Raw genomic sequence first — 24,171 nt, 5'->3', positions numbered from 1 at the left:
GCTTCAAGTTTCTCTTCCTCATGCATGACCCAGGCCAGCGGCTCAGGCACCGCCTGAGTGGGGAGGTTGCAAGCACGGTGATTTTAAGAAACGGCGTGGGGGGGAGTTGTCGTTACAGTTTCTCAGCAAGCTGGTTCCAGGGTTTCCAGATCTCACACACTGAAACTTGCACTTCGTTGCTCAGCCAGCCCACGGGCTGCTTCCCCAGCGGCAGAGCAGGCCGGGCCGTGGCTTCGAAGGGTAGCCGTGACTCGGCCCCGGCACCTGCTCTTCCAGACACGCCCCCCACGCCTGCTGCAAAGGGCTTTGCTGGGGGCACAGCCCGGTGGCCTTGGGCTGGCCAGTTTGTACGGGTCTCGCTGGGGGAAATCAGTGTTTCAAACACTCTGATTCTCTGGGTCGCCAGGCAATGACGCACCGAGTGTATTTGCATGCAGCCACCCAGCATGCTTTAGCCAGCAGCAGGGCAGGAGGTACTGGGAGGGGATGGGGGAAAACCCTGACCCAGGAGCACTGACGTACATAGAGGCCTCTTACACAAGGGTTACTCACACGCGTCTCACATCTCCAGGGTGGTACCGAGCATCAGCCAGGCTGGGGCTGCAACAAGCCAGCAAAACGTGTGTGTGGCAGGCGGGGGCTAGGCCAGATCCTCAGCTAGAGCCGGCTCTTTCCCCCCAGCAAACAGGCCTTGTGCACACCAGCCAGACCAGTTAGGTTATTTACCTTTCATCCCCCCTTCACTCCCCCTGCCCCCCTAGCACACAGCTCTTCTAGTCAGGTCTTTGCAAGCTGCTGCCGGAGCCAGGTACCCCCGGTCCCCTCCCAAGGCTGTGCTGGGGTTAGCTCAGCAGACAGAGCACCTGCCGGGACGCATCCCAGCACCATGAACCCACTCGGCGCCAACGCCCTGCACACGGCTGCCCCGCAGTGCCCCGAGCCTGTTTGCTTGTTGGCCTGGGCTCGATTGCAAAGGCAGGGGAGGGATAGCTCAGTGGTTTGAGCATTGGCCTGCTAAACCCAGGGTTGTGAGCTCAATCCTTGAGGGGACCATTTAGGGATCTGGGGCAAAAATCTGCCTGGGGATTGGTCCTGCTTTGAGCAGCGGGTTGGACTAGATGACCTGCTGAGGTCCCTTCCAACCCTGGATTCTATTAAATTCTATGGTCTCTACTGGCAGGGCAGGACAGGCCCAGCCAGCCAGCAGAGGGGTTAAAGCTCCAGCAGCCGCCGTGAGTCCTGTCCCACCACCCAGAGCTGGGGATTGACCTTCGAGCACGGGCAGCTGAGTGAGGCAGAAGCCATGGGGCATCATGGGCTCTGTCCATGACTGTAACACTTCCCGCAGCGGGATGCCTTACTGCCCGCCAGAGGGTGACATCCAGCCTGCTTCGCAGGAAACAGCCACCTGGTACGATGTGGGAGAGGCACCCTGGGGATGCCCTCCCATCATTTGGGTCTTCTAAGATCAAAGAGGACAAAGGCCTGCTGAGCATCCTAGAAGGAATAACCCCCCACCAAGAGATTGCCCAGGGGCCAGCTGCACCCCTCATGTATTACCGGCCGGTTCTGTAGCCCAGTGGGGACGGCCCTCACCTTGGGCACGAACCAGGGGCCTGCAGAGTTAAACACTTGAGCCTCTCCAGGTTGAGCTGAAGGGTCCAACACAGAAGCTGGGGGGCCTGTAAGAGACTCTCCCCGGCTCAGGCACAGAGGGCCATGAGTAGCGCGGCGACCTGGGCACCAGAACGGCAGTAACGCCCCCGTGAGCAGTGACATTGGTCTAAAGCAGCTGAGTCACCACGGCCACGCATCACGCAGAGCGACCAGTTTCCCAGAGGAGCTGCTGGCCAATGCCTTAGCACACCCTGCATTCCACGTCCCAATATCGCCCTGGGAAGGGGAAGGGGCGTGACCCAGGGACAGGTGGTCCCAACAACCCTCTGGCTGGGCTAGGATGGGATCCGCTAACGCTGAGAAAGTCCAGGGTCATTCAGAGCTGTCCTGGCACCCGTGGAGGGGCAGGGCCCCTTCCCCTTGTGAGTTTATTTGCTTAGCTCAGTGGAATCTCATGCAAAATAAAAAGAGACTCAAACTTGATTCACTCTCCCAGGCTAGGGACTGCTCCAGAAAGCTGGGTGGGGACAGTAGGCATGCAGGAGGGAGGGAAGGAGGGGCGGGGGGAGGGGAGACACAGGTGGTCCGACTCAGATGACAGCTTCATTCCACCCCACCAGGGCAGGGGCCTTAGCAGCAGGGAGAGAAGTGACCTCAAACCCTCCCCCTTTCATTCCTCCAGGTGTCAAGTCAAAAGAGGGAACAGGCCTGGCCTGAGTTCAGTTCTCCCTCTCCCCTCTTTCCCAAACAGACAGTGTGACTAATGGGAGGGGGAGGATGAGGGATCACACCCCTCTTGCACCTGTGTGCGGACACACAGACTGACAAGCATGTCCATGTACTCTCACAAACAACACGAAGGCAGCCTCTTAAAGAGGACCGATCTCCTGGGCCCCCTCACCCCCAAAATATCTCCACAGCCCAGAAAGCAGCAAGGTCTTAAACAGCTCGAGCTCCGATCCACTAGGCCCGGCCCCTTGTGCAGTCATTGAAACGCACTAGCTGGGTACCAGGCCTCAGGCACAGCAGTATCTGTGCACAGGGCTCGGGAAGAGATTTTCACCTCCCGGGCGATAGGGAAGGGCACCTGAGCCACAGGTGAAGCCAGCTCACCCATGTCCTATTCCATCCTCTAGACACGCTCCCCTCCTCGTGCATGGGTCAGGGTGCCTTTGCATGGCCATTGCCACTCGCGCCCAGCCAGGGTGAAGCGCATTCAGTCCAGGTTGCAGGGGACATGCTTGTTTGCTCCCGTGCAAAGACGCAGAGGAGAAGCAAGGCCCCTTGTCGGGGTGTACGCCGTGACCCAATCCAGGCCACCCCCGCCAGCTCCCTGGGAAACAGAAAGACTCTCAGCCGGCCACACGCCCATCAGCTTCATCGCAGGAGCTTTGCTCTGGGCAGGATCACATGCAGCATCTCTGCTGACAGCCGAAGGCCCAGGCTCCTGTTGCGTTTCCCATCCAGCAATAAGAGGCGTCTCGGCCTGACTGAAGCACATTTGGTTCATTCTGTGTTTATTATTTTTTAAACCATTTTTTTTAATTTTATTTAATACAGGTAACTTAAATGAGGTGATATAACATGAATACCCTCCCCACACACACAGCCGCGCACACACGCACACACTGGAGAAGGTTAATGCTTTTCCCCCCCCCACCCCATCATTTTTTTTTAAAACGTTATATATAGATTTAAAAAAAAAAAAAACCAGGACAAGAAGGGGATGATGGCAGGAGTGCACACACGCCCACACCGTACAAAATAGTACATTTAAATATTGAATTCAAAATTTAAAAAAAAGTTTGTTTGAAAATATAATAAAATTAAAAACTACAGCAATACATACAAAGGAAGTTCACAGCTGGGGAAAACAGGACGTGTAATGGTGTCACGTGACCAGAGGAGGCAGGGTACCCCTCACGACTCGGAAAGTGGCCAAGCCAATCAGCTAGCACCGAGGCGCTAGTTATGGTCCCGTGATGCTGAAGGAATGGACGTTACTGGGGACTTGGTTCATACACAATAGAAAGACTGACAACAGCTCACAGGTGAGGTTCTTGCTACAATTGTGGGGGATAAAGAAAAGGGGGGGCTGGTGGGGGGTTTTCAGGGGGGCACAGCAGTATCAATACATTTGGGGAGAATTCATTTAAAAAAAAAAAAAAAAAACCCAAACCCACAAGTGAGTTTAAAAACCAAAAGGACCCAGAATCCTGCCCCAGCTGTGCTCCTGCCTGGATTTCCGGGGCACTGTCGCTCCAGGGTAGTGATACCACAGTCCCCGTCTCCCTCAAATGGGCATGCAACTCCAGGACACCCCCCAGCAGCATGAGCACAGCCCACTCCCCCCACCCATCCCAGCTAAGAGGGCCTTGAGTGGTACCCAGCTAACAGGATACACTAGTGGCAAAGTTGCTTCAAGTTTTTCCTTTCATGGGACAGGCGGCTGCAGCGGGGAGGGTGCTGGGGGAATACAGCAGTAGAAACCCAGATGCCTCGGCCCTAGGGATTTCTAACCCCAAACGCAGGCTCGGGCCCAGAGCAAGACCGAAGGCAAGTGGGGAACCCCTCCCTGCTGCCTTTCGACTTGGAGAGGGAAATAAAAAGCACCAACTCCATTCAGCCCCGCTCTGGCCTGAATTAACCCATTCACCAGCAGCGCCCTTTGTTCTACGGCTAACATTCCAATTCGAGTCCCCTTGGAGAGGGGGACAAAATCCCCCCCCCCCCTGCTCTCTTCAGCTAACCATGGTTCAAGGGCTCCTGTCTCTCCCCAAGTTTGAGTTAATGCTACCAAAAAAGGGAAAAACCCAGAAAAATGCACAGGGGCTGCTACTTTCTTTCCTGATTCCCCCTCCCCCAATTGTTCACGTTATTTTAAAGTTTATTTGCATCCATACCGCCCAAATTAAAAAAAAATAAAAAAAAGTAAAGATGGAAAACTTTGATCTTCCCCCCACCCCCCTCCCCTCCCCCACCCCCTCCTTTCCCACCCCTCCCCCAAAACACACAAAAAAGACTTTTACAGACAAAACACACATCACGTGGGGTTTTTCTATTTGCACAGATCTCCTGACGGGGGAAGGAGAGTGAAGAAAAAAGAAAAAACAGGACAGGAAAAAGGATTTCTACGGTCTAGGCAACACTAGGTCAGTACTGGCTCAGTCAAGTTATTAATGTCTATAAATATTATCCCCAAGGCCTGCAAACAGCCATTACCAAGTACTGGATTTATTTTATTTTATTTTTTTTTCTTAAATTTTCCTTTTTTAAGTTAAAAAACACAACCAACAGCTGGGTGGGAAAAAAAAAACTTCTGAACGTAAAAAGTTGGTCTCTACAGCAGAGGGGAAATCTATTTATTTTCCCTCCCTCTTCCATAGAAAATAAAGCAAGCCACCTTTGCTGCCGCAAGGAGTCAGAATTAAGTACACCCACACACATACACGCAAAAAAAAAAAACCAACACACAACCAAAACAAAAATATTATAGACCCATTGCATTGTAATTTACAATGCAAAGCGAGGGGGGAAGGAATAAACACTCCGTGAGGATGCCCATAGCATCTCCTCTGAGGGTCCGTAACAGATCTCCAAAAGCCAGCACAAAGCTGTTACTGGGGTGTGTGTGGGGGCTGCCCCTGGCACTACTTCACAACTGAGACCTGTAAAGTGCATGTGGGTTCTTCTGCAACCTAACTGTGTGGAGATGGGACGGGGTTGGATTTGTTTAAAAAAATAAAATTAAAATCAGCTGAGCAATGCTACATATAAAGAGGGAAGGAAAAATAAACAGCCCCCAAATTTCTGGGATCCCACGTGGCCCAAGCATGCACAGCAGCCCTCCCCACCCCAAAAAATATATATATAGCGAGCGCCAGGCTCCGAGCCTCCAGGGAGCGCCTGCCCGTACTGTGCATGCTTGGGTCTTTCACAGCAAAATGAGCAGCTTTGATAAACCACAGTTCCCCTCTCCCTCCAACGAGCGAGCTCCACTCTGCAAAAAAAGTAGGAAGTCCGGAGCCTGTCCCACTCGCCAGACGGGCTCCGTTCAGTTTCTCGTGCGTTGGCTTTATTGGTTCGGCGGCGGTGTAAGGCAGGCATGTTAGAGTCCACTTATTATTCAAACGGGAACAAAACAAAATCCAGTTCGCCAGCTTGAAACTCCAGCTCTTCGTCTCCCCGCATCACATGTCCTGGAGAGCTCCCTTCCCCACCCCCATCCCATCCCTTCCTCTCTGAAAAATAAACCAGGAACAAAACTAAAAAATATGGGGCAACTCTTCCACGCTTTTCCGACAGACGTCGCCCAGGCCCGCCCCAGGCATCCAGCGAATACAGAGGAGATCCGAGCGATGGGACTGAAGAGATGAGAGTCCTGGTTCTCCCCGGCAGCGTCCGTCCCACCACAGGCCCTGTTCGTTCACATCAGCCTGGGGTCTATGCGACGACAAATTCTGATTTCAGGTCCGCCTTGACTTCAGGCTTCCACACTGAATCCTCGAAGTCTAGGTCCAGGCTGCCTTCGCTAGACACGCTGCTGTTGCTGTTGGTCCGGCTGGACTTGCGATTTGGCAGCCAGTGGTATGGGGCCCGGGCGTCCCGCCGTGCCTTCCGACGCAGCCTCTTCTGCTGCATCAGCAGCTGCAGGCGCTCCACCTTGCAGCGGGTGGCGCGGTTCTCGGTCTGCCGCAGACGGTCGCCTGAAACCAAAGAGCAATCGGGGGGGGGGCGTGTGTTAGTTTTATGGGTTCAACGTTTGGGTTCTTGCTTACGTTGCCAACTGTGATCAGTGCTGTACAGCACTCTACAAAGCCATGGGGGCGGGGGCTCTCCCTGGCTAGCTCAATAGATTATCATCCCCATTTTACAGATGCAGAAGTACCCACCCCGGTTTCAATGGGATATATGCATGCATCAGCTGCATAAAGAGGATGGAGTCAATGAATACCGCTATGGAACAACTTCTGCAATCATAACTAGTGAATAAGGAAGTGTTATTTACTTCTTCTCATAACACAAGAACAGGAGCCACCCAATGAAATGACTAGGCAGCAGGTTCAAAAAAACAAACAAAAGGAAGTATTTCTTCACCCAACGCACAGTCAACCTGTGGAACTCCTTGCCAGAGGATGTTGTGAAGGCCAAGACCATAACAGGGTTCAAAAAGGAACTAGATAAGTTCATGGAGGATAGGTCCATCAATGGCTATTAGCCAGAAGCGGAGAATGGATCGTTTGATGATCACCTGTTCTGTTCATTCCCTCTGGGGCACCTGGCATTGGCCACTGTCAGAAGACAGGATACTAGGCTAGATGGATCTTTGGTCTGTCCCAGTATGGCCGTTCTTATGTAACTACCGCCCTTCCGCCCCTTTGAAAATACCAGCCCAGGAGACTTGCCCAAGTGGCAGAGTTGGGAGTGAAAAAAAAAACAAAAACAACCACACCTCGCAACAATGAAGCATCCCAGTTCGAGAGCACCGTTCAGCAAAGGCTCTACAAGCACCGCATGAACCAGTAGGTGAGAATTATCCCCTTAGCCACAGATGGGGAAACTGAGGCACAGAGCGGGAACAATTTAAATACTAGACCTGGCAGAGCACTAAAAGATGTGCTAGAGGGAACAACGTTGCCTTTTTTGATCCAACAGGCCTTTCTAAGCGTTACGAGGTCACCCGGTAGGTCAGCGGCAGAACTGGGACTAGAACCAAGGAGTCCCGAGTCCCAGCTCCTTGCTCCAACCACTAAGCGCCACTCCTCTCCCAGAGCTGGGAACAGAGCCCAGGAATCCTGGCTCCCAGTCCCCGTTCTACTCCCTGGATCCCACCACCTCTGGCAGTCTAAGGAAAGCTCAAATTCTAGCACCCTTCCTACCAGCAGGATCCCAAAGGAGAGGGAGAAGCTGGGCTAGGGGGCAGGAACCGAGACGGCTTAGGGCAGCGACAGTGGTCAGAGACGGCTGCTGAACTGCCATGCAGCTGGAGGCTGTACACCGAGGACTCCCCTGTCTGGCCAGCAGCGATCCTGCCCCAGCGCCGAATGCCCCACTCTTGAGTTCCTCCAAGCTCCCCACGCCGTTCAGTCCCTATCCCTCAAATAATTATTTCCCCCTCCCCCTCCTGGAGTACAGGCCAGAAAGCTTCATTCCCAGACATGGCCCAAAAACCGGCACAAATCTCCCCAATTCTCAAGCGGTAGCGTGTTTGTTTTATCGCCATGGAAACAGCAGGGGGCTGGGAGAGGAAATGTACCCCCTCCCATACACACACCCTTCTTCCTTCCTATACTCAAGGATAAATAGAGCACGGTGTGTTGGGGGGTGGGGGTGATGGCTGGGAAAGCAGAGCCATTTTGTACAGGCCCTTCCAGCTCCCAGCACTCCCCCTCTTCCCGGTGACCCACACAAAGCGCACCCAGCTTGATCCCCAGTCCTGGCTGTACCAGCCCCCCCTGGAATTTCCACTTAAGCCCCCCAAAATGCCACCGTCCCCTGCCTCCAAGAGGCAGGCAGACAGGAGACCACACAGCAATGGGGAGGCCTGGACCCACGGCTTGGCCTCAGCAGAGCAGGGAACAGGCTATAAGACCCCCTCCTCCCCCAGGCTGGATCCCACTTCAAAACAGCCTCCGGGGGGGCGCTACAGCCAGTGCTCACCCACACAGGAGAAGGCCCCACAGTGGGTGAGCCCAAAAATGCCAGGAGAGAGGCCCCACAGAGCACGGGACAGCTCTGTTTCCAGGGAGGAAGGGGTATAGGGTGGAAGGAGTGGGCAGGGACGCTGCCTGGGTGCTCTCCCTGCGAAGGGAGAGATTGTGCCATTGGCAGAGGTAGGTTTGGGCATTTTAAGGGGGGGCTCCCCCCTTACTGAGCGGAACAGAAGCCACTGGCTGCTTCCCACCCACTCCTCTCCGTCAGGAGCGCAAGCTCTGAGCGCTGGGGCGAGCGCGCGCCAGAGAGCGAGCGCCCCACTTGGTTTAGCAGCAAGTGGGAGGATGAACAATTGCACATTTATAGACATGGGCTTCAGCGCTGGAGAAAGAGGAAAAAAGGATCCCACTCAATAATAAACTTGGCCGTGAAAGCGGCTCTCTCCCCCCCAGCGCCGGGGGAGGGGAGGGAGCTTGCGGCACCAGGTGGGGTGACGAGGGACAGAGAGGGGATTATGGTTCTACAGCCTGGCAGAGAGGGAAGTAGAACCGACGAGGCCCCGAGCTGGGATCAGAACCACACGGGCCGTGAACAGACAAGGACAGTCATTGGGTATCCACGGGGAGGGGAAGAGAGAGAACATACAGAACTGACACACAAAATATGGGTTCCCAGGTTCCTTCATTACAAGGAGGGGAATCAGTTTTTCCTGGTCTCTGTGCCTCGGTTTCCCCCCCAATCTGTGAAGCAGGGGTAGCACTCTTCCAGCTCTCGGGGGAGGGGGAGGTGGCTAGAAGGAGAAGGCTGGACATACCGGTGAAGGGCTCCGATACTGGAGCGCCGGGGCCTTGCAAGAGCCTAGAGGCTCCAGAGAGTTAATATTCCTTATTTGTGTTGGGGTCTGGCCTAGAGGCCCCAATCCCATGGCTCTCCCGGACCCACGGCACATCCAGTCGAAAATCACCTATCCCAAAACCTAGACCCAAAGCACACACATGCCCAGACTTCTGAGGGAGGGGGGTCCCCAGGTGTGATCCCTCCCACTTGGCCCTCCAGCTGTTCTCTGTTGCAGGGTCCTGATCCCAACTCGGCCAAGAACCAGGGTGCATGGGGCAGGGAGATAGCTATGCATGAGAGCCCCATGGCAGATGGGGAAGGGGGCCTGAAATCAGCTCCCCTCCGCTAAAGCCACGCCAACCCTCTCCCCTGCAGCCACAGCTGAACCACCCCCTCCCCACTGGTGGCAGCTCTTGCCAGAGCCCTCCCACCAGAGCTCCCCTCAGTGTGCCCCCCCCTTCCCAACACCCCCGCCGCCGAGACCCTCTCCAAATGCGATTGATGCCTCAGGCCCCCTTGCCGTCCATGACTGCATCAGTGGGCGGAAAGGCATGCACGGCCCAGAGAGCAAAGCCCTGTTAGCGAGCCTTAAATATTTAGGATCCCCTCCAGGGGGAAAGGGGATGGGGGATGGGAAAAAAAAAATCCCTGCAGAAATACTAGCACTGTTTGTCTGAAGTGCTAGCCGGTTAAACACAAGCAACAGTGTTGGTCTGTGTGCCTCCCCTCCCCCCTCCCCTCCGTGAGAGCTCTCTCAGCTACTTCCCCTGCAGCCGAGAGCCAGTCTGGGCCAGATCCGTCCCCACACAGCAGCGCTACTGTTCCCAGGAGCTCGGGACAGCTGGGTATGTGGCCAGGGGTCACTGGGGCTTGGGTGATTGCTCAGAGAGAAATGGAGAACTGCCCCCCCCCAGCCAGCCCCTACCTGCGGATATGCCAGCTGCAAACATGTCTGAGCCAGTTTCTAGCACAGGGCAGAAGGGGTTTGCAGGGTGAAGGCATCTATTAAACCCCCCAGGTGGAGGAGGAGGAGCATCTCTCCCCCCTCTCTCACACCCATGCCAGATCCTGCTGGGGGCTGAGCAGGCTCTGGAGAAGCCCAGTTCGTAGAATCTCAGGGTTGGAAGGGACCTCAGGAGGTATCTAGTCCCACCCCCTGCTCAAAGCAGGACCAATCCCCCGACAGATCTTTGCCCCAGATCCCTAAATGGCCTCCTCAAGGATTGAACTCACAACGCTGGGTTTAGCAGGCCAATGCTCAAACCACTGAGCTCTCTCTCCCCCATAAAGGGAGGGTCCTAGGCCATGATGCAGCTATCATGCTTTAAAGCCCATTTCAGACTGCCTTAAGGACCTCATCCATCCTGGAGATGTCACCACGGCGAGAGCGGGACAAACTGGTGACTACATGTTAAATCTGCCCTTTCCCCTCCTCCCCATGCCCCATGTCGGTCAAACACTGTTTCACCTTGTGGTGTAGACGGGACCACTGTCCCTCAGTTGCATGCAGACCCACCCGGATGCCAGTGTGAACGGGTCCTTGGAAGCCAGCTCAGCCTCAGAGTAGGGCTGCCGAGACAGAAAACCCAGCCACCCCACAAATATCCTCCACCCCACTCCTTAGCCCTCCCTGCGGGCGAGCCCTGGGTCTGTCCCGCTTCCTGGGCACGGTGGTGGCCAAGAGGAGCCGCCGGGGTTGGGAAGGCTGAGGGCCGGGCGTGCAGAACGGGACCCGGCCGTGCCCCCAGTCACGTGACGGGTAAAGCCGCAGCAAGATGGCTGGGTGACCATGCAGCATGCAGGCACCGTGAGCCCCAAACGAGAGAGAATCCAGCCCATTCTATCTTTCCACCCGCACTGGCAGTGCAAAAGCAGCTTGGGGGGAGGGAGGGGGAAAGAGACTAGGCAGCCCTGAGTCCTTCAACAGCAGCCATGTTTCAAGATGGCTGCCCTGGCCTAGTTCCCATCCCATCGGGCCTTGCTCAGGCTCCCTGGGAGCACTCGCATGCGACTTTCGGGCCCCAGCAAGCTCTTGTTTGCAGTGGCTGAGAGGCGAAGACCTAGTGGGCGGGAGGGAAAGGGGGGGGGGCAAAGAATCACATTTGAACAGCACACCACCACGCAGCCCCCGCCCAGGCCTCCAGAAACGCGAGTGACTCCGGTTTCAGTTCTTTTCTCTAAGCAAATTGTTGCAGAGAAGGAACCTCGGGGCGGCCAGGAGTCCCGGCTCCCTTCCTGCTTCGAGCGGTGCAGGTGTACGAAGACGAGCGACTGCTTGGGGGGGGGGTGGTGAGGGGGGGAAAGAGATGCTACCTTCCACGCCTGAGCGAGTGCGTCTCAGACACACCCTATCCGCCGAGCCCTCCTCCTCCACCCAGCACCTAGTTTCAAACCCCTACTGGGTGCTGGGAAGAGGAGAGAGGGCTGTTCCAACAGCCCCCCACTGCCCCCCCAACACAGATCATCTCCAGCTGAGAACCAGCCATTTCCTGCTCTAACTATTCATGAGGCTTTGCAATTGGGGGGGGGGGGGGTTAAGGGGGTCCCAGGGTCAATAGCTTACAAAAGCATCCTCAACCCCTGGATAATGATGGAGGATGAATTAAACGGGGAGTTAGGTCCCCTCCCCCCACAATCACATGCAGAGTTTAAGCAACACAGATGGGGGGGGGGAGAGAAAGAGGCTGGAAGCAAAGTGGGTAATGCTATTTCAAAACAAAAATCAGTGAAAGGCGCACGCCCCCCCTCGCCCCCCCCCCAACCCTAGGAACGGGGTGGGGGGAAGCCAGAGTCGGCTTCCTGCAGGGCGCAGGCACATTTCCAGCCCCTGGAGCAGGCCTTTGTTGTTGCCTCTATCCCCCCACCCCCCCTTCTTCTCCTCCTCTCTCTCCCTCCTCCTCAGTTCCTTTTCTGTAGCTCCCACCTCCCTATGCGGGAGCCAACTGAACAAACAGAGCGGGGAAGCTTGGGTGGATGGAATGCAGCTCCCCCCTCCCCGGCTCTGGGGGGGGTCGAGCCCAGCGAGGGGGGCTTGAAAGGACTTAGAGAAGCTTGGGGGGGAGAGGAAGCAGCATTGCTCTGAGCGGAGGAGGGGAGCTTACCCAGAGAGGGGGAAAATGAGAACATAGGAAGGGCTGGAGCTGGAGGCTGGGGTTCGCTAGGCAGCCGGCAGCGGTGACCTTGGCAAGGCAGGGTGGAGGGGAAAGGAATGGAGAGAGGTGGAGGGAGATCATTTGAGGACGACACCCCCCCGCCCCGGTCCCCACAAGCAGAGAGACACCCCGAATCCCTCCTCAGCCCCAGGGCAAGCAGCAGCCAGCATCTGGGCGGCTCGGAAGCTGGTTGGTTGCCACGTCTCGTTTCTCTCTCCCCTGCCAAGAGACGCTTCCCTACGAGGGAGGGCAGCTGCCCGTCTCACATGCCAGTGACGTCCCCGGGCACAAGAATCCTGCTAAGCCCTGTTCCGCAGCTCCGGCGTCATGAAAGGAAGAACAAGGAGGGGGCGGGAAGGAAAGAAATTAACTTTCTGGGGATGGGAGGGGGTGGCGCAGGGCCCAAAGCTCAAGGTGAATAAAGAGCTGCTCCCTGCAGATAAGTGGAGGCCTCCCACACGCATACCCCAGCCGAGCCCTGCCATGGGAACAGGCGGGCGGGGTGGAGACAGGGCCCTGCCTTACCAACAGCATTCACCGCCTCTTACCAACGCTCTGCCCTTGGAGGGACCTCAAAGCCCTTGGCTGGCAGCGCCTGGGTTTAGCTGCAGGAGCTGCCCCACCCCCACCTGTGTGAGATGTCTGGAAACAGTCCCACACCAGGGGAAACTGAGGCACAGAAAGGGCGAGCCACTTGGCCATCAGCGAAGCTGGGAATGGCACCCAGGAGTCCTGACTCCCAGTCCCCTGCTCTAAGCACTGGATCCCGTTCCACTCCCAGAGCTGGGGATAGAACCCAGGAGTCCTGACTCCCAACCCTGTGCTCCGACCACTAGACCCCACTGCCTCCCCCAGGCCTGCACACAGGTGCCTGAACAGACTGTACCAATGGCTGGTCTGTGTCACCTCTGCAGAAGCTCATGAGCCTTGCAGCTGCCAAACTGGATCAGGGCTGGGAGCACACATCTGACTTCTAGAATCCTGCATAACCTAGGGCAGGTCCCAGCTCGGGAAGTGGCGATGGCAAATTGCAAGTCCTCTCCAGGCAGATGTCTGGCTGGAGTCCACCTAGGAGCACCCCAAAGCTTGGCACCCGGACAGAGGGCTCTGCCCTCAGCTGGGAAAGGGCTCAGGGCGAGGGGTGGGAAGTATATTTTCAAGTCTGCCAGGAAGAGAAAGCAGGATTGTTTTGTGTTGACCCCCCACACAAACCCTCCCCGCCAGCTTCTATTTCTGCAGAATGTCCCCAGCCTACAGCTTCCTCAGGGCCAGGCCAAAAATGCCAAACCAGAGGCCAAGTGCTTTCTTCCCCACCCCTCCCCAACCAGCCTCCCTGGCTCTGAATGGGGCCCTTTGTCTCGCCCTGGATTTAGACAGCAAGTGGAGAAGGGGGCGTGCATGTGTGGCTGCATTGTAGCCGGAAAAAGAGGCAGAGCAGCAGGGGACAGACAGGAGAGATAGGAAGGAAAGAAGGAAGGGGGAGGAGATGCTGGCCCGCTGAATGAGATCAGAAGGGATCAAATCTTTCTGCACCAGGAATTGCTGGGTGTGTGTGCGCGCGCAGAGTCACCCCCATTCCAGGAGACCTCCAAAACCCACGCACGCACCCCCCAGACCAAGTTACCCATTGGGGTAAAGCCACCAGTTCGAATGGAGTCACTCCGCCAGCTCAGAATGCGGTTCAACGACCACATAGAAGATAAACAGCCCGACAACTCAGAGAAGCGTTCAGCCAGCAGCCACAACTGGGGAGGGGAGGGGCAGCGCTTGGGTCCCCCAGTTTAAACACTTGAGTAAGTGGGGCAAAAGTTTCCCAAAGGAATTAAGTGCCCCCAGTATGTGGAACAGTCCTGAATGTCAACAACTGTGCCAAAGAGTGTCGGAGACCTGCAATGGGACACGTGTGCACACACACACACACACACACACACACACACCTCCAGAACCATGCCACCAAGCCTCAAGGTCACACCTATGAACGCCAACTTGTATTGTTCACAGCTGACCTGATCAGCCTTAGGGCCCCTCCCCCCTTAACAGGTGCTGTAAACACACACGTGTGTGCAGCCTCTGCCCCTAAAAGCTTACACAATCCTTAGCCAAGATTCTCACAACTAACTAGCGATTTTTGGGGTGTCCTTCCGACTGGAGACACCTAGTGACTAGGACACAACAGGGGGCCTCAGGAGACCTGGGTTCTGTTCCTCTGCCCCGGCCCTGCTGGGTAACCTTGGGCACAACTCTGTGCCTCAGTTTCCCCCCCCCCCCCCATCTGTGAAAGGTCAGCGGAGAGATCATAAAACTGACATCCTTTGTAAGACGCTCTGAGATCTATGGATGAAAAGTGCTGGGCAGTATAGTAGAGGGGCCTGATTTGCAAAGGGTACTTTTTGACGATCAGATCATGTTGGGCTCCCAAAATTCACCAGTGAAAATCTTCACTCTTGATTTTAAGTCTTAGGTTTTAATTTTAAATTTATCTTTAATGCCAGGACAAGTTTCCCCTTCCCCCTCGAGTCCAATTCACCAAACAGGAAGCGAAATTGACAGTCTTCTTCCAGTGATATAATTTGGCAGCTTTTAGAACCCAGTTTGAGTAATCAGCCAACTACAGCCGGTGCCCATTGAATGGGTTAACACCAGCCATGTGGTTTTCCACATTAACTCAGTGCCTGCACACACCCCCTACTAGGGATGGAGGGGAAAGGTAAACACACAGATAAGAAACAGGTAATAGGTTTGCAAATTCCCCAGGGAACCACTGAGCCCTTAATTGCACTGATGAGATGCAAATTGGGGACGAAGAGATTAAAAGAGGGGAGAAACTTGCACATTAAATGCCCAGCCCCCAGCGTGCCCATTGGAGGGTGAGAGCATTGATACCGGGTCCCTCCAACGGAGCGATTATGCAGCACTCCAAATCGGTGTCTAGCCAGGAAAGCATAGGCACACCAGTACATTTTAATATGCAAATCCCAGGCAGAGGACCTACAGAGAATAGCACTGCAGAAGCAAAGCACTGATGCGCACTGCAAGAGTGTCAGGCCAGGGACCTTCCATTTCTATAGGGCCAGATCCTCACTGGTATTTTGGCCCCTAGCTCCCACTGAAATCAAGGAATTAGGAACCTAAACACCTTTGAGCATGTGGCCTATTGTGCCCAGCACACTATGCAAACAGAGCATGTCACACCTGTCAGTTGGTTTAATTATTCTGCTGTTAGCCTTCTGCTGTCTGGGGTCCTGGGCCAAGAGGCTTTGGGGACAAGATGGCAAAGGGCCATTCATTAAAATAAAGAAATAGGCAAACAAAACGGGCTCACTTTACTCTGCAGCGTAAGGTGTAGTCTGAGCACAGGCAGCTCTCCAAGGAGAGTTAACCCCAGCACTTCTAGTGCAGGGTTTCACCCAGAACCAGGCTCAATCTCGGCATTCTTTCGGGGAAGGGTAAATCATGGTACTTGGGAACCCGGAATTAACACATGGCTTTTCACCCTCCCTCTTCGCTCCCCCCCGCCAGTTGGCTGGAAGCCCCATCAGGACAGTTACAGAACAAAGAGGCAGACGGAACCGGATATGCAGAGGAAGTGAATCGGAGCAAGCAAATCCCAGCTACAGACCCAGCCTCCTTCCTTCCCACCCCACCACCCACACTTCCTCTGTCATCAGCAGGGGCCCCGCAGCCCATCAAGGACCTGGAGACGAGGGAAGAGATGCACAAGCTCCCCCGGCCCTTTTCCTCTGAGCTCAGCACTGGCCTATCCCAGCTAAGATGATCAGCAGAACCAGCCTCCTGTCTCTGATGGCCTTTATCTTGCACTCGGCTGCGCCTCCATCTGCGCACACCACTGAAAAAAATATCAGCCAGCACTCTCAGCATCACCCGGGCCCAGTCCAGCCCAGTTGGCGTGGGCACATCACAGCGTCCCTAAGGACGAGGCCTGGGGCGAGCTGCAAAGCCACAGCTCTGCCAACAGGGGCAAGCAAACCCAGCCACAGCGCGAGGCCACGTGGGGGGCGGTCACGGGGCAGGACTCACCACTGGGCTTGCACATCCTGATTTGGCTCTGGCACTGGACCACGGAGTGCAGGGGCTGCGAGGCCGTGGCGGACGCGGACGTCAGCTTCTCTGAGGTAGTTTTGCTGGCGGGGTCCGGAGAGGGCGGGGGCGAGGCGGGGGCGCACTGCGTCTGACACCGCAGCTGCGTCAGGGACTGAGGCATGCCCTGGTAGTGCCGCGTGGCGCTCAGGAGGTCATTGAGGATCTGAAGGATGGTGCCGATGTCACGCCGGGGCCGCCCGCTGCTGTCCTGGCAGTTGGGGTGCAAAGTGCCTGCAGGGGAGAAGAGGCGGGGGGGGAACACGTCATGCCATGCTGCCTGTAGAGGACGCTTAGGGGGCCGCAGCTGAGCCCAACCCTTGGCACACACTGTGCCACCCCTCAGGGGCTCCCCATAAGCATCTTTGTGACCAACTCATGGCCCCGGGTCGAGGAGTGGGGGTCGATGCACTGAATCTCCCAGGAAGGCTGGCAGCCAAAGCTGGCATGAGCCCCCATCCCAGGCAGGATGCTGAGGTAGGAAGAGACCCATCAAACTCCGCTCTCATTGGCCACCAAAAGCTGCCCTCACCATGCCAACCAAACTGGGCCCTGGTCCAGCCCTGGCTCTCCCCTCCCCATTGTTCTGCACAAGCAGCGTGAAAAAAGAGACAGTCTCCAATTCCCCAGCCACGCGCACCGGCGCTCGCCCATGGCATCACACCAGCACTGGTGAGAGGAGAGCTGGGCCCAGTGTCCCCCGAGTTCTCAACGTACCGGAGAAGGTCCCTGAGAAGACCCCAGGAGCGTGGTTAACGAAGCTCTCTATGACCGCACCAGGTTTGCGCGATCGGCTTGTTGGGGCTGGGTTGCTGCCGGCAGAATTGTTACTCCGGGAGCTACAGTCCACCTGGCAAGCGGCAGGAAAGAGAGACACCTATTAGCCATTAGAAACAGACACCAATGGGCCAGAAGGCTCCTGCTAACCCGCAGCCACAGGGGCAGACCCCTAGCTTGATGGGTGGCTGGGGGAAAAAGTCCCATCTCCAAACTCCAAAGTTTCCCAGGGTTACAATCTTATTTCCTCGGCCAGCATAAGGCGTGAGGTTTCCCTTCAGCCCTTTGGGACAAGGCAGTACCCACACCCATGCAGGGCGATCCCATAACCATCATCGTGCCTAGCTCTTAAGTAGTGCTTTTCACCCACAGATCTCAAAGCACTCGACAAAGGAGGGCAGTGTCATTATCCCCATTTTACCGATGGGGAAACTGAGGCACGGGGCAGTGAAGCAACTTGTTCACCCAGCAGGCCAGAGCCAGGAGCAGAACCCAGGTCTTCTGCATGCCAGTCCAGTGCTATATCAACTAGGGCATGCAGTCACAGGGCACTTCCAAAAGTAACACCTGAAATCAGCCAGGTTCCAAACCCGCCATCGGCCGAGGCCCATTCACAGTGAAGAAAAGGATTTAGAGGGCATCTTCAATGCTACCATCTGCCTTACGTTTGAGCCTTGAGCCTCCAAGACCCATGAACCCATTCGGACCAAGAAACCCACTCTCTAGGAAGGGAGCATAGTCTAGTGGTTAGGACATGAGAAGACCTGGGCTCTACTCCCAGCTCTGCTGCGAAACCTTGAGTGAATCGCTTTCCCCTGCCTGTGCCTCAGTTTACCCACCTGTGAAATGGGGATAATGTGGCTGCCTGCCTTTGGGAAGTACTTGGCAATGAAAGATGCCAGCCAAGGATTGTGATTAGTCTGATAAGCAATGATCCTATTTTGAGACCTGAGGGTTGCTGGCTATTTCCTCCCATAGCAGGCTGGGGTTTTCCTTGGATTATAAGCATTTTGCAGTCAACGCACAAGAGGCAGTACACAGACCAGCCTGGATAGCTTCTCTCTCAGAGGGAAACCCTCTCCCCCACCACCGCCTGCCAAAATCTAGAGCGGGAGATCTTTGTCTTACGCTTTGCAATAAAAAAAAAACATAAGAACACTATGCCCTTTTCTGGCACCATTTGCCTCAGGATCTCACAGCATTTGGAAAAAAAATGTAGCAAGTCCTCACAACATCCTAATTTTATAGATGGGGAAACTGAGGCATGAAGCGGGGACATGACCTGTCAGTGGCAGGAGTGGATATAGACAAGACCTTGTTCTAACCGCTAGAAAACAAACAAACAGTCACCTTCCAGAGCCAGGAATAGAACCCAGGAGTCCTGAGGCCCAGCTCCCCGCTTTTCTCTCCCCACCTGAGCCACTTATTTTTTAAAGCCAGACTCACCTCTGAGCAGGAGGAGACGACGCTGCTGTTAACCGTTTGCGTGCTGGCCCCATGCGACCGGAACATCCCGGCTGTGACGGGGGCGGGGTGGGCGGCGTTACAGTACATGGGTGTGGCCTGTGCCGAGGGGGCGGGGCTGGGGGCAGGGCTCTGCTGGCAGGTGGGCACCACGGGGATGCGGGCGAAGTTGGAGCTGGTCCCTCCGTGCAGCGTCCGGCACTGGGGGGTGGGGCCGGCCGCTGCCCCGGGCTCCCCCCGGCTGGCGATGACATGCCGATGCTGGAGCTGCCCCCCACTCTGCTGAGCTGCCAGCTGGAGCTGCACGAACATCATGTGGTCGCCGACCCGCAGGGCCAGCGTCAGGGGGGACCTTCCTGACAGGAAGTCATTGACCTGAGAAGAAGAGGAGAAGAGTTAGGGTCCCAGTCTCGATCGCGGTGCAGCAGCTGCAGCAGCACTTGGGCCAGGTGGGGGCACCAGCCAAGTCCAGGTGCCAGGAACGGGCCTGGACAGCTCAGGGCTGGTTTGACTTTGCCAAGCGGCGCAGCCTTCTCCCCACTGCCCAGCTATGAGCTTCTGGCCCCCCGACCCAATGAGGGAACAGGAGTCCCCCTGGAGGGGGGCACCCGTGGGCTCCCCACAAGCTGACCCCAAGCAGATGGATCACAGGACTTGGGGCAGGGGGCGCGATTTGAAAGGCTACTTTGATCATTTAGGGGTGAGGGGCTGGATGTGCGCTTCTGGGGTAGGTACTTGGCTCAGAAGCCATATCTATCTCACCCCCCACCCAGGAGCTCTCTTCTCCCAGCCCACGTACAGAGGGGCCGTGCTCCGTGCGGCAGGCCGATGGGCCTGGAAGGAGCCCGCTGCCATCCCAGAGACACATGGGCATCAGCACCCGGAGAGCTCCCACGACTGCTGACTGAGCAGAAGCAGGAAAGGGGGTGCGTGCCAGGAGCCCAGCAGGGTGGGGGCAGATGCCTGGGGTGGGGCACACCGGGGCTAAAACGGAGAAGCCTGGCCTTTTAGAAGAGGGACCCCCTTGCTCCTTGGGAGTCCCTAGCTGCAAGCTCCTCCCAGATCCCTGGAACCCCAGCAGGACACCGGGGGACGGGGAGCCTGACGGGTTAAAGCTCAGGGCCCACATGACTCGCCTGCCACGTCTTGTCCCCATGTGACCCATGGTGCCAGGGGAGCAAACTAACAGAGGCGGCTTTTACAAAAGAACAGGAGGGTCGCCACCCAACCCTGGTGATAAGCCTGCCCGCACAGCCGCTCCCCGCAGTGCGCAGCAGGAGATTAACCAGAGCTGGGCGTGGGGGAGCCCCCCCCCCCAAGCAGGACAAGGTCCAGTGGCAGGGGCTGGAATCCACCCTCTGACACACTCTTTATGGCTGTTATTGCAGAGGCCTTCTGCCCACCCCCACCCCATGACACATGCACCCCTTTTCATTGGCACAGCTGCTCATTTGCATTTCCCTATAGCCTGAAAGAGGCTTCTCTTCCCCAGCTAATCTAGCATCTGCCGAGCCTGCTGCACCTGAGACGGTGGCAGGGGACGGAGACCCAGCAGATAGTCACACAGGATGCCAAGAAAAGTCACCTGACTCCCTCTTTTCCAAGGAGGGAACAGCCATTGCTAGGGAGTCACCCACATTTTCCCTGCTCCTCGCCCCATCTGGATCAATAGCAGCCCTCCTAGGTGCTGTAACATGACTCAGCCGGCATGTTCAGGGCTCCCACTACAAAGCACTGCTATGTAAGGGTCAGAGGGGCTAAGTGCGCTTCTTTCTTGGCTAGGACTTGGGGCCAGTTCCTCAGCAGACTACTTGCCCTGCTCAAGAACTGGGTAAACTCTCACTCACCCGCAAAACAAAGGCAGATAACGTGCCTGATCTTTAAAAGGGGGAAAGGAAACATTTGGGTCTCCCATCCCACAGAGACTCTGATGTGAGACACCCAGGGCTGGACTTTCTTCCAGAGACGCTCAGCACCCACAAGCCCAACCAACGTCAACGTGAGCTGCCAGGACCCAACACCCATGGCAGAGGTATCAACTCCAGGGGCCCAGATACAGAAACCCCGACAATTCAGTTAGATCCTTGGGTCCCAGGGCTGCACTGGAGCCAAATCCCTGCACAGTGACGCAGTCCAGGGGGAAGCAGCCACAGAAGGATTGCGAAGAAGAACCCACTGAATGATCTGCAAGAGTCCTGGAGAAATGGTTGGGATTTCAGAGCATCCTGGGGGATGCTGGGAAGAGGGGAATTCCCCCAACAGCTGGAGATCTCCAGCGGGACCTTTAACCAGGAAGGCTGAGCCCAGGGGGAAAACCCACTGTGGATTTCACGCTCAGGAATTTTGCTCCATCCAGTGCTCAGCACAAAGATATGCCACCTTGCCCCAGCTCTGTCCGATCGCCCGCTAGCTGGGCTCTCATTAACTGGCAGGCTCACAAGCAGGACCAAGGGACTGGGGAAATCCAAGCTGTCCATGTATCAAACCGCGCCCCGTGCCCCACAGCACTTGGGTGTATGGGAACCCTCAACGAGGTCTGGCAGTTCAGGACGGGTGCCCCTCACCTGCCACCTCCAGGGTTTGAGCTGCGGGGGTGAGAGGAAGAAGTCAGCACTTGGGGGGGGAGAGGGAAACACACAGCTGCTGAATCCTCCCACGATTAGCCAAGGGGAGGGCACGGCCAGAGAAATTAATCTCCCTAGTCGCTGATCAGATCCCACAGATTCGGGTGACCAGGAAGGGGAGGAAAGAGACAGAGGGAGGCAGGGGGGTGTCACTGAGTACGCCACCACAGAGCCCCCATTTACAACCCCGAGTCGACGGCGAGTTTGAGTCGAGCAAGCGCCTTGGGGGGCCATCGTGGTGGCATGAGAAGGGAGGCTGGCCATCCAGGCCCAGCTGGGCAGGGAGTCCCTCCCGCCCCCCAGGGGTAAAGTCACTTCACCGACAGGATCTGTGCTGAAGGGGGCTCTCCCAAAGCCCCCACAGCCCAGCCAGCTCACACGCTCTGCCCACCCAGCAGCTGTCACCCACGAGCCGTTAGTCACCCTTTCGCAGCTCCCCCTACACGCACCCCTGACCTTTCTGCAGCCAAGCCCACCGGCGCTGTATGTCGCTCACTGAGGGCGACCACAGAGCGCCTTCGACGGGAGCCCCCACCCAACCCTGTATCACACGCTATGCAAGGACGGGGGAAGAGACTCACGCCTCTATCCCCGCCCATGTAGACCCCACAACAGAGGTTACCATGGCCCAAGGCAGCTGCCATCGTAGCCGCCAGGAACCCACCCTGTGCCAAGGGAGCGTGGGTGCCCAGGCCACCTGCAGCTCAGACAGGCAGGGAAACCACAGAGGGGGCAGGGAGGGGGGCAAGGTGCCAGTTGGAAGGGCCGTGCTGCCAGCTCCTGCGATACCCACAGCTCCGCTGCCTGGCTCTAGAAGTGAAGGGACAGGGGGAGCCCTGGCCTCAGAGCCTTCCCTGGGCATGGGGGCACTTCCGCTCCCCCCGCCCCCCGGAGCAGAGCCACCAAGTCACGCAGAGCAAGGCAGGGTGAAGCAGCCCCCCAGCCAGGTGTGTGGGGGGCCCGGGACAGGAAGGCGACTGGAGGACAGTGAGGGGGCAGGCGAGGACACATGCACCCCCAGTGCAGTGCTCCGGGGGCAGGCGAGCCCCTCTGCAGTGTGACTCAGGCAGCGAGTGCAAAGGCCACCGCGAGGCAGAGAGCCTCAATACCCCCCACCCCAACACCTACAATGGGGGGAGGGGGAGAGGAGTCAGTCACCCACAGGCTCAGAGAGTGGCAGGTGATGGAGCAGCTGGGAGGGGAGAAGAGCAGGGAACTCCTAAAAAAAGCACAGGATGCCCAAATCATAGGGGGCGGGAGGGAACACAGCCTGCTGGAAACCCCCCCCCCATGCCCCCTCCAACAGCTGCCCCCTCCCCCCATTACTCATTCTAGGAGGTGCCTGGCAGCGTAAATCACCCACCATCTGCTCTGTGGAAAGGCGGGGGGAGAATATTAAAGGCCCAGCTCGAGGGGCTGGCTCAGTGCTGCCCCAGGGCCCCCCAGCCCACACTCCTCCCCCGCTGCCACTTAGCATTCCACCCGCCAGGCGGGCCAGCTTTAACCCTCGCCAGGCTGTGGGGGGGGGGGCGGGGGGGGGCTATTCCTCCAGCCTCCTCTCCAGCTCGCAGAAGCAGGGGACCCCAGCTACCTCTGACCCTTCCTGCCAGCAAACTGCAGCTGATTTCTCTACCAGACCACCCCATGAGCTCCCTTAGGGTTCTGGGGGGTGTACGGCCATGCCTCTGCCTCCCCCCCCCCCCAGCCTCAATGAGTCCAGCAGTCAGGGGGGACAGGGCAGACACACACACAGCAATCCCGGTTGTGGGGAGGAGGCCAGGCTGTGCTGATGTTTAGTCACACCCCCCCTAGTGGGAAGGACACCCCATTAGGGATCGGTCACGGGGGCACCCCGCCCACCCCTAGCACAGAGGGAGGGGTGGCTTTTCAATCGGCAGCAGCTCAACACTGGGTGAGGGACCAGGCCGCCCCGCTGCTTCTTGGCTGAGGAGGGTCCTGGGAAGGGAGGTTAGGATTCATGAACAAACACTCGCTCCCCGCCTTTGCTTGGCAAAGATAAATATTTGTCTAAGCCGGGTGGTGCTGGGCTGTAAGCGCCTGAGATGCAGACAGATCCTCCTGCCCTCAGCCTGCCAAACGGGGTGCAATCCAGGCACCCCCACAGAACGGAAGGGAGGCCTCTGTTCTCAGGCCAAGCTTCCAAGGGGCGGCTATGCACCCAGCCACCCCTGCTGTCTGCAGCTACCTCCATGCCCAGCACCAATCTCCTCTGGCCGGGGTAGCGCCACTCCCACCCTAGCTTGTCCAGCAGCAGGGACTCCCCCTGCACCAGCTTTTCCCCGGCCTCAGCAATAGCTTCGGTATCATACCAGGATCCCACCCTCCCCCCGGGTCCAAGAGAGACGCTGAGTTCTGAGAAGCCGTGGGAAAAGCAGCTTAAAAATAACAGCGAACCCCCGAGCACGTCAGATGGAGGCCGCAGAGGAAAAGGTGGGCGTGAAAGATGCTGCAACTTCGGCCATCGAGGTTACAGCTGGGGGGAGGGAAGACTCCTCCGTCCTGGTGACGGCCCAGGGAGGAGATGTGTGCGCCCACCTACCCTGCACAGAGCCCTGGATTTGGGGGGCAGGGGGGGAGGAGGGGAAGAGGGGCAGGATCCCCAATCTAATCCCAGCCTCTGTGGCTCTCATGTCCCTCTGCGTGCCTCAGTTTCTCCATCTGCAAAGGAGTGGAGGGAAAACTCAGTGCGCCCCAACACGGGGGGGGGGGGCTGGTCTCCCCACTCCACATACACCCGATAAACCCACAGCCCCAGTGAACGCCTCATGCACACTCCCAGAGACAGGGGCCAGCTAAGCCCTTTCCTAACAGCAGCGTCCCCTTGTATGCCCGCCAGTCACGATTCCCCTCCCTCCAGCCACAAAAGATTCCCCTGAATCAAAGGCCCAGCAGTCACGACTCCCAGCCCCCCCCCTTCCCATCGAGCA

At 57.0% G+C, this 24,171-nt stretch overlaps 1 protein-coding gene across 3 annotated transcripts in view; it reads right to left on the bottom strand.

The window, feature by feature from the left end:
- Positions 1–4,838: 4,838 nt before the first annotated feature.
- The window catches only part of MIDN (midnolin), a 32,077-nt gene continuing 12,744 nt past the window's right edge, over positions 4,839–24,171 (bottom strand). For all 3 annotated transcript variants that reach the window (XM_039515904.1, XM_039515901.1, XM_039515903.1), the window contains exons 5-8: positions 18,582–18,974; positions 17,076–17,208; positions 16,299–16,592; positions 4,839–6,323 (exon numbers count right to left, since the gene is read on the bottom strand). In XM_039515904.1, the coding sequence (XP_039371838.1) occupies positions 6,061–6,323; positions 16,299–16,592; positions 17,076–17,208; positions 18,582–18,974 (1,083 nt within the window). In that variant the 3' untranslated portion in view covers positions 4,839–6,060. The remainder of the gene's footprint in view (positions 6,324–16,298; positions 16,593–17,075; positions 17,209–18,581; positions 18,975–24,171) is intronic.

The sequence above is a fragment of the Mauremys reevesii genome, linkage group 26 (assembly GCF_016161935.1).
Source record: "Mauremys reevesii isolate NIE-2019 linkage group 26, ASM1616193v1, whole genome shotgun sequence".
Taxonomy (NCBI): domain Eukaryota; kingdom Metazoa; phylum Chordata; order Testudines; family Geoemydidae; genus Mauremys; species Mauremys reevesii.
Note: the sequence above shows the minus strand (reverse complement) of the source record. Positions and strands in the feature narration are given on the sequence as shown.